A 10804-nucleotide genomic window follows, 5' to 3' on the forward strand; every position below is an offset into this window, starting at 1 on the left:
AGCTAAAGAGGTTAAGGGAATGATGATAATTGACATATATGATGATTATTCTTGGAAACCGGATGTCTTCAGTAAATGCTGAAAGGGTCGTCTGTTGTAAATTAAGGCAGAATGTGATTAAGCATTTACTGAAAACATTAATGCTTTCCCTTGTGATCATGTTTTCTTCGTTATGTTGACCGAAGTCCGGACTCCATTTTGTATTGACATGCTGCCATGTGTTCACCACGAGGAGAGTCCGACCTCTGTGTTAGTTGCTCTTGTAATCTGCCTAGCAACAGTTTATAAATAGCTCCCTCTTGTCCGTCTGGCGCATGCCCAGACTTGACCACATCTGTTATAATTAGCTTTGCTTGACCATGTGTTTTCGCGGGCTCAAAGAGTGTGTTAGCTCCGCCCATGTATTGATTCAGTATCGAGAATGACCATAAATGGTAATGTTCTTCGGCCTCATGTTGTATCCACCCACTTATGAGCCCCTCTGTTGTGTATAAAAGGGGACTGTGTACGAATGTTCTTTGTACTACTCCATGCAATACTGAAGAGTGTTGTGTGGATTGTAGGACCACCCTTAAGGGTTAATAAACGTTGTCTTTGTACTTTGCAGTTTCCGTGCCAACTTCCTTATAGATTCCGTTACAGGAGAGCGAACCCTTGTGTCTTGCGGGCCTAGCTGGGGCCTGTATTCATCAGATGTAGAGTCTAAAATATATGCGTCAAACCTCCTGATGGCCCTGGAAGAATGGGTCACTTCTGGCAAGATTCTCCCAGTTACCCAGACAGGCTTTAGACCAGGCACAAGTACGATGTGTAATCTTCTGGCCTTGAACCTTTTTGTCGAAAAAGCAAAGCAAAAATCAAATTGCACACCCGCTTTGTCGACCTAATAGCAGCTTTCGACACGGTACCGAGAGAACTCTTGTGGCAAAAGATGGCAAATTGGGGTATTCCACCTCTGCTACTAAGGGCCATTGTAAATCTGTATACATCCACCTGCGTCCAGATAAAACTAGGGAACGGTGAAAGAATCGCAACAAAGATTCCAATGCACATCGGCTTAAAGCAAGGATGTGTGCTGGCTCCTAGTCTTTTTAACATCTTCACCGCTGACCTAGACAAGAGGCTATCAGAAGTCCAAAGTGACCCTCCAAAGATTGCACACGTTAAAGTAAGAAGTATGCAGTATGCAGACGATATTATTCTATGTAGCCAGACTCCAGTGGGCCTACAGTGCCTGATTACAAAGCTGCTGGAATACACCAAGGAGCTCGATTTGTCTATCAACTATAACAAAGCAAAGGTCATCTGTTTTTCAGCAAACACTGGGCGAAACAGAAATAAATACAAGTGGTATGCAGCAGGAAACATCATAGAGCAGAGCGCCTCCTATAAATATCTGGGAGTAGTGGTTGATTCAAGGTTCACACTTGAAGATCATCCAACAAATAGAAAAGCTCAAGCAAATAAATTAAGTTTCGCCTTAAACATGTTAAAATCAAAATCAAAGTGTCCATCAAATTCCCATCTTCTAAAAGTTATTGCTGCTAAGTTTCTCCCAACCCTCACTTATGGCTCTGAATTATTCAAAGGTCAAGACGCAAACTTCCTGAATCTCCAACAATCAGGCCTATTTAAACAAATCTTTCAGATCCCGCAGTTTGCATCTCAAGCACAAGTGCGCCTGGAATTCGGGTTATTAAATCAACATCCGTTTAGGCAAGCAGCAATTATAAAAATGTGTTGGAAACTAAAAGCAGCACAAGAGGAATCTCTGCTTGGGCATTGCTGGACTGAAATGAAGAATCAAGCAAAAGGAAAAAAAGACTGGCCTACAATACTTGAACAAGCTTTAACAACGCTCAATATGCATGATGCCTGGAACACCAACTACAGTTTCACTGCATTCAAAGAAATTGCCAACAACGCTGCAAAACAAAAAGCTTGGATGATGGACAAAGCTGCCCTTGAAAAGAAAAAACATGCCTGGGTGGTTCTATCCTCCTATGAGATTCAATCACTACAACCGTTCCTTGTTCATCATATAACCCCATCAATCCAGCAATTGTTACTTTTGATCCTGTTGGTAGCCTTTATTTCAAAAGATCAGGTCCCAACATGGAAAGAAACATGGCCAACCATGCTTTGCAGACTGTGTGGCCAGGCTAAAGAGACTCTTTTTTTTATCTACTGTGTATTTGCCCAGCCGTGAACAATTTGAGACGGTATTACTTACTTCATGTATTCCGCACTCTCCAAATCAGATCATGTCGGCCGGCTGTAATGTAACTGCTAAATAGCTATTCGTTACAGACCTCATGTAGGGCCGCCAGATTCTTGCAAAAAATGTGCACATTATTACTAAAATCAAATATATAACGTTCATATTAGTGCCTTTAAGTGCACAATGGCGGATACAGAAGGACACAGAATACACACAGTTTTTACTTGATTTTTAACTACGAAACATATCATTTGATTCAACAGTGTTTATTTGATTTTAACCATGAAACGTATCACTCCACATATTTCAAGGTGACAACACCACACATAGTGATTTTATGGCACGACACGGAGGCCAATATTATGCAATCTCCTTTTATTGCCCACTCACACAGCAGCAACAATTAACAAGAATTTAGAACTTTGAGAACATTCTGAACATCTATGTAGTCCAGCAACAGACAGCCATCTTCCTTCTTTTATTGCTGCTGCTCACAAGATAGGTAATCTTTTCACTCTCCTCTCATTCTACCTTTATATCTGCTTTTAATGTGTGATATTATTGATTAATTGTCTACTTAGACCGTATTAGATCATTTACGCTATGCTATTCTGTCTGTATGCCTCCGAGATGCTAATTTACCGAGTTCAAGCCATTTCTGCTATTAACATCCTTTTCCTCTCCTTACTCCCTAAGCTTTAGCTGCCCCTCCTCCCCGCTTGTCAAGCGAGTCTGCCTGTAATTGAATGCAGTAATTACCACAGTCTGTCTCGTCCCTCGAGTCTGCCAATAATTGATTGGGCTAATTAGCCCAATTTTCAAAAGACGCGTTGGGGCCTCGCTCATACCAGCGCTGCCCCGCACGCCCTGCCTTTCTCTTTAACCTGCCCTTCATGCTGACATAGATTCAAAAGAAGCGCCGGGACTTTGATCGTATCAGCGCGGCACACGCCCCCTACCCTTTCTACAACACGACTCACATTAGAGCCTGCCGTCGCGTATGGGAGCCAACTCCCAAAATAAATCGCTTACCTCAAGTAGGACCACTCCTTGGGCCAATTTAATACTGATTCCTTCCCTGGTTCTGCCGCAACTCCCAACGCAACCACACCGGCAGCTTTTTCAATCGTCAAAGATCAAATAAGGAAGTAAAGCCTCGACTTCACAATTTAGAGGAAAGACCCCTGCTTAAACATTAGGCACGTCAGGATATTGTGCATTCTACACACAAATGACAGTTGCAACTCGAAGGAGAGCATCGTTTTACTCCAGCTACCCCTTGCTGACCCAATATTTAATCTTATCCCACAAATTAGACTATCCTATTAAATAGCTCCATTATATAATTATTACTGCTTACATATAGTTAGTTTTAACTAATACAGTTATTTAAAACAAAAAAAAGAATATCTGAACAATTAGATTAGACTCCTTAGTTGAGGGGAAGTTAGAGGAATTGGTACATAGGGCTTTAGGGAAATTGATGTGGTCACTAGATGACACCATCAATAAAAAATTAGAAGTCCTTTCCAATAATCAACCAACTGACCAACCTGGATGCTCTTCCTGGCCTGATAAATCTCACAAAAAAGGCCATCAGGTGACTAGCCTCTTAAAAAAATCAAAAAAATCTAAAGGGGTCATTGAGGGCTTACCGGATGAAGCCGGTGATGGACTCAGTGTGCTCGACACTGTGGATGGGCATGAAAGAGGCCCGGTTGTTCCTATATCCAGTGAGCCTGACGACGACCAGACATTCGAGCAGGAACTAGAATCGTCCTGCTTTTCAGAGTTCGACTGACTACGAGAACTCGCCCACGACCAAAAAAGGGACATCTGACGAGGCATCAAAGGCCTCTGGGTCAAAGATGGGGATTCCTTTTTTTTTTTTTGTTTTTTTTTTGTTTTTTTTAAACTCTTTTTATTAACATTTTCATTTCCAACCATTTCTGCAATAGCATATCGTTCTTCACAACGTACATTACATCTCCCTCGTTTCGGCCTTTGTAGTACATTAATGACCCCTGTCGTTTTTCCCTTTACCTTTGCACCCGTCTCTTTAACCACATCAAAACACCTCTCGTCAGTGATCTCTATACACACCTTTGCTAGTCGGAATTGTCTGATAAGGATTCTTCCTGCGGGGGATCACAGATGTTGCCCCGATATTCATTCCATTTCCCCCATATCTTATTCCATTTTTTGGGGCATCCTCTGTGTATGTAGACCGATTTTTCGGTTACCATTAATTCGTCCATACCATTACACCACTTTCGGAGTGTCGGGACTTGCCTGGCTCCCCACTGCTGCACAATATCTCTTTTTGCTAAGGCCATCCCTAGTGTTACCCATGCTTGCACTGCCTGATTGAGGTCCATGGCCTCCCAGACTTTTAATATGCAACACTTTGGTTCAGGAACCATCGTTATTCCAGTTACCTGCGCGATTGTGCGCATTATTGCTTTCCAATAGTTCTGGATTTCTACGCATTGCCATAATATGTGCCAGAACGTGCCCGGTTCCCCACACTGTCTAATGCAAAGCGGTGTATCGGCTCTATGCAATTTGTGTAGTAGTGTCCTGGTGTAGTAGGTCCGATGCAGTATCTTCAGTTGTATTAATTTAAATCTAGCTGAAATCACCACTTCTCTTGGGGATGCCAACGCTTCCTGCCAGTCCGTCTCATCCAGCTCCCCCACGTCAGTCTCCCATCTAGTTTTTAGGGTTGCGTGGCGTAGTGGGCAGTCGTTAGCGAGGTCGGTAGTCGCCGCTGCCAGACTGCGCCGGAAATGTCAGCGCTCGGCCTTTCGGTTTTCCCTCCCTTCCTCGCCGCCTCTTGTGCAGGGAGCCGGTTTCCTGTATACGCCTGCTCTTCAAAGTTCGTGTTGTATAATCGTAATGGGGAGCACCTTTGCTGCCCACTGCAGCTGTGGTGCGTCTTGCCGATATATGTCCCTTTTATAACCAGGTAGGACTGCAAGGGGGGGGGTCCGGCGCGAAATTCAGCCACCTTTGCCCAGTACGTCGCCTTTCGCCAGCTGGTTTATGGCCCCAAAGCACTCTCCTGATATAACAGTTGCCGGTATATTGAAATTCAGGCCCGGGTTCTCCACCGCAGTCTCCGTCCGTGCCAGACCAGCCCGAGCCCAGGGACACGCCGTGATCTCGGGCCGCAGAGTCAGCGCCCAGAGAACAGGTCCAACTCCTCCTCTGGAGCGCCCCCAATTCGCAGGTCCGGGGGGGGGGGGCCGGGCTCCTATGTCCTCCCCTCCCCAGAGCATCCCAGTCTCCTGATATGTCCGGTCCGGATTACCTCTTCCCCTCTCCTTCCCACGCACCTCGTCCTGCAGCCTGGCGTCTTCCTGGAGGGATCTCACAGTCACGAGGCCCGGGTCCACGTCTGTAATGCCTCCAGGGAGGTACCGGGGGCCAGCGCACCTTATTTCTTTGGGCCGAAGCCCCGTTACGTCGTCTGTTGCGCCGCCTTCATCTTCCGAGTGGTCCCGCGCCTGCCGCCTCTCTCCCGGCCATGCTCGTCTACTTTATTCCCCGGTCGCGGTCCCAGGAAGCATGCCGCACCCTAGGCCCCGCTGATGCGGTCCCTGCGGCGGCCTCAATGGCCCCGAAACAGCCTCCGATTGTCGCTGAAGCCTTCCGAAAAGATGGGGATTCTTGACCCACTCGGGGACAACATGTTTGATCCCCTCCTGATGCTACCTCCCCTGTCACCTGAATGGACCCCCTCTCAGCATGTGGCCGATTATATTACCTTCTGGTTGAGAAAGGAGATCCCCAAGGATGTTGGATCTCGTTTACGATCAGAATGCCCCCGGTCATCCCTCCCCGATAAGATTACCATGACGCCCGAACTCGACTCAAAGGTGGTCTCATTTATCAACAAGGGGGGAAAGACCCCAGAAGAGGCCTAGACAGAGGCTTGAAGTCTTGCCAGGATAGACTCCTGGATATTACTGGCCCCCTTACAAAAATCTTCCAGTTGGCCGAGACGACTTACCTGAACGACTCTCAGGTTGACCCCAAAGAACTACGAGAGTGGGCGCAGAGAGCTGTTTGCCTCCTTGGCAATGCAAATACGGCTCTTTCGAACGAAAGAAGCAAGAGTATCCTCTTGAAGCTTGACCCCCAAACTCCTTGAGCTCGCCAACAAAGAAGGGGGACCTTCTTCCCAGGGCCAACTTTTGGGTGATGATTTCATTAAAGAGATGGTGAAGTACGTGAGGATCTTCAGCTCCATACAGAAGTCCCAAAACGAAATAAGAAAGGTGTTCCATGCTAGAGTTTTTGCAAGAGCCGGCCGAACAAAGGGTTGGTTCCCCGGCCGAAGTACACCTTCCTCTAGATCCTACATGGCACGAGGCAATAGGGCCTTTCAACAGGCAGAGAGGCCGTTTCCGGAATACCAGAGGCGATAGAAGACAGAAAAAATTCTCATCAGGTATGTCACATGAAAGACCCTTCAGATTCCCCTATAAACGTGGGAGGAAGGCTAGCCCAGTTCTGTGGAAACTGGAACTTAGTGGCACAAGACCCTTGGGTGCTACAAACGGTCAGGGGATACCGAATAGAATTCATAGACACACCCTCTCAAGACAAAATCAACTTCTCCCAAGACCACTCAAAATTGTTGATAAAGAAGCTTCAAGACCTATTGGCCAAAGGTGCCATCAAAGAGGCAACTGATTCAGGGGTTGGCTTTATCAGCAACATCTTTTTGGTGGAGAAAAAGAAGAAAGAGATGAGGCCAGTAATAAACCTCTAAGATTTGAACGAATGGGTGGTCTACCGTCACTTCAAAATGGAGGGTATATAACTCTTAAGAGACATCTTAAGGACAAAAATACCTTCGCTTTACATGGCTAAACAAAATCTGGGAGCTCTCCAGTCTCCCGTTCGGACTAACCTCAGCACCCTGGTGCTTCACAAAGGTACTCCGGCCGGTAGCAGCCTGGCTCGGGGCAAAAAGTGTAAGGTTAATAATATACCTAGACGACATCCTAATAATGGTTCAGTCCAAAGACATTGTATCCCTGCATACCCAGTGGGCAATAGAGATATTAGAGAAATTAGGATTTGTAGTAAACATAAAAAAGTCATGCCTAACTCCAGCAAAAGACATTCAGTTCCTGGGGTTCATCGTAGACACCCTCCACACAGAGCTACTCTTACCCAAAGACAAACTAAAAAAATTACGGAAAGAAATAAAGAAGCTCTTACTAGAGAAGACTATTACACTAGCGAGAATCTCAGGCCTCCTATCCTCAACCATTCAAGCCATATTCCTGGGCCCACTCTACTATCGAGCCCTCCAAAGACTAAAAAAGAGATGCCTTCACACAAATCATTCATACTCTCAAATGTTGTCTCTACATCAGAAGTCAAGGGAGGAACTAGAATGGTGGCTCAAGAACGCTCAAGCATGGAACGGGAGAGCAATCTTCGTGGAGAAACCCAAAATGGTGATAGATTCAGACGCAAGCCTAGAGGGTTGGGGAGCAAAATGCAGAAATGTTTCCACAGGGGGACGTTGGTCAGACAAAGAGAGGAACATGCACATCAACTGCCTGGAATCTTAGCGGGCTCCTTTGCAGTCCGCAGTTTCAGTCAAGAAAGGATGAAATGCTGTGTAATGCTTCGCATGGACAACATTTCAGCAGTTCAATATGTGAGCAAGATGGGAGGGCCTCATTCCAAAGACCTAGCAGACCTTGCAAAGGAATTTTGGGATTATTGTTTGAGCAAAGGAATTTCAGTTGTAGCACGACATATTCCTGGTCTGAGCAATGGAGTAGCAGACTGGTTCTCCAGGAACTTCAGAGACTCCAGCAACTGGAGACTGAACAGGGAGATTTTCCTACATATCCAACACATATGGGGTCCCTTCAACATAGATCTTTTTGCAGACAGATTGAATGCCCAACTGATTCATTTTTTCAGCTGTAAACCAGACCCTCAAGCTGCTGGGGTAGACGCCTTCCTACAGGACTGGAGAGGTCTAAGGCCATATGCCTTCCTGCCATTTGCCATGCTACCCAGATTCCTCCTGCAAACACGCAGATTCAAGGAAACAGTAGTAGTGGTAACTCCACTTTGGAGATCCCAAGCCTGGTTCCCCATAATCCTGGAAATGTCAGTAGACTTTCTCCTGCTCAAACCAGGAATGTGTTGTGCTACAACTGAAATTCCCTTGCTCAAACAATAACCCCAGAAGTCCTTCGCTAGGTTCGCTAGGTCTCGGGAATGTGGTCCTCCCATCTTGCTCACATATTGGACTGCTGAAATGTTGTCCATACGAAGCATTATACAACATTTCATCCTTTCTTGAGTGAAACTGTGGACTGCAAAGGAGCCCGCTAAGAGTTCTAGACAGTTGATATGCATCTTCCTCTCTTTGAGTGACCAACGTCCTGCAAAGTGCAAGGAGGGGCCCCCTTCTGGACTTACTCTGGAGCTCGCAGGACAGTGTACTGTGCTGAGGGGGCCCCTTGGAGCTCGGGGCCCCACCGCACTGCGGGGGATGCGGGGGCCTTTGTTACGCCACTGACGTCCCCCTGTGGAAGAACTTCTGCATTTCGCTCCCCAACCCTCCAGGCTTGCATCCGAATCTATCACCATTTCGGGTTCCTCCCCGAAGCTTGCCCTCCCATTCCAGGCTTGTGCGTTCTTGAGCCACCATTCTAATTCCTCCCTTGAGACCTGATCTAGGGACAAGGTTTGAGAGTATGAGGGATTTGTACGAAGGCATCTCTTTTTAATCTTTGCAGGGCTCGATAATAGAGCGGGCCCGGGAATATTGCTTGGATGGTTGAAGATAGGAGACCCAGGATACTCGCTAAACTCTTTAATGTAATAACTGTTTCTGATAAAAACCTTTTTTATTTCCTTGCATAGCTTTTTTAGCTTGTCCTTGGGTAAGCGTAGTTCTGTATGAAGGGTGTCTACGATAAACCCCAGGAACTGAGTGTCTTGTGCTGGAGTTAGGCATGACTTTTTTAGATTTATTACAAATCCTAATTTTTCTAAGATCTCTATTGCCCACTGAGTATGCAGGGATACAACGTCCTTGGACTGACCCATTATTTGGATGTCGTCTAGGTATATTATTAACCTTATGCCGTTTGCCCTGAGCCAGGCTGCTTACGGCCGGAGTACCTTTGTGAAGCACCAGGGTGCTAAGGATAGTCCGAACGGGAGACTGGAGAACTCCCAAACTTTGTTTAGCCATGTGAAGCGGAGTTATTTTTGATGTAGGGGGCAGATGGGGATAGTAAGATAGGCGTCCTTGAGATCTAGTCTTGTTAGCCAGTCCCCCTTCCTTAAGATGTCTCTTAGTAGGTATATTGCCTCCATTTTGAAGTGTTGATAGACCACCCATTCGTTTAAGTCTTTGAGGTTTATGACTTGTCTCATCTCTTTGTTCTTTTTCTCCACCAGAAAGATATTGCTGATAAAAACCAACCCCTGAATCGGTTGCCTCTCTGATGGCACCTTTGGTCAATAGGTCTTGTACCTCCTTTGTTACCAATTTTGAGTGTTCTTTTGAAAAAGTGATTTCTCTTGGGGTTTTGTCTTGAAAGGGTATGTCTGTGAACTCTATTCTGTATATATCACATAAAGGGTTCTAAAGGTTGGATTAAATCAAAGCATCAGACATCACTAACTCCTAACGAATGTTACTCACAAAGAGTGATGGGATGCTACTATACACAAGAGGGAAAGAAGGTGTGTGTGACAACAGGGAATCTTTTCTTTTAAAGACGAGAACCCTCACTCACCCAAGGGTGACATGCTTCATCATGGGGTCCCCTCTTGCACACTGCAACCGCAAGGTATACAGTGTGAGCTACAACTCTCAAAAAAATAATAAGAGAGGAGCGTGAGGTGTTTTATGAGGATGCCAACTTAGGCAGGGGGAGTAAGGGGCAGAGTGTAAATCAGAAAAAATGTGTATATGTAAAACTAGCTACTGGGTGACAAAATTCAATTTACTGTTAGTCCCCATCAGCTAGGATTAAAACGAGGTGATATAGGATTGAAATAATATCCTAATTATTAGTGGTCGACATGTTTCTGCCAGGTGACTACTAGTTCGCGGCATTCATCAGGACCTCTCAATATTATCACTCTGCTTCAAGAACAATAAATCAATGAAATAAAAACCATACTCAATGATATGGTGGTTGTGACAACAGAACCAGCTGCAGTCCGGTCCAGTGTCTCTGAAGAATAAAGATAATCAACAAATTCATTATCATTTCCAAAACGTCATGGACTCCCACCACACACCAAATCAAACACCACACACGTGATTTTGTGTTACACACGTGGTTAAAAGGGAACAAACAAATGTTTAGGTAGGTTTTCAAATAACTCACCTAGAGGGTGTGAGAAGTTGCCCTGGTATATGCTGCTCACTAATTCTAGTGATCACCTTGTACCATGCCAAACAACCCTTATGGTGGTGGTTGAAGTCAACCTTGATAGACCAGCTATCCTAGTGGTAGCGTGGACAGTGCAGTCTGCAGGCTAAACTCTTGAGGGCATGTGAAGCCAGCTGTTTTACCA

General features: G+C 45.6%; 1 protein-coding gene across 1 annotated transcript in view; it reads right to left on the reverse strand.

Annotated features, from left to right (window-relative positions):
- LOC146870723 (myosin-7-like) overlaps nt 1-3343 on the reverse strand; it is a gene marked incomplete at its 5' end in the record, with an annotated part of 160975 nt that extends 157632 nt beyond the window's left edge. The window contains one exon of the mRNA XM_085644017.1: nt 3254-3343. Coding sequence (XP_085500143.1) covers nt 3254-3343 — 90 coding nt within the window. The remainder of the gene's footprint in view (nt 1-3253) is intronic.
- Between the last annotated feature and the right edge of the window lie 7461 nt (nt 3344-10804).

Source organism: Triturus cristatus, chromosome 1_1 (assembly GCF_964204655.1).
Source record: "Triturus cristatus chromosome 1_1, aTriCri1.1, whole genome shotgun sequence".
NCBI lineage: Eukaryota > Metazoa > Chordata > Amphibia > Caudata > Salamandridae > Triturus > Triturus cristatus.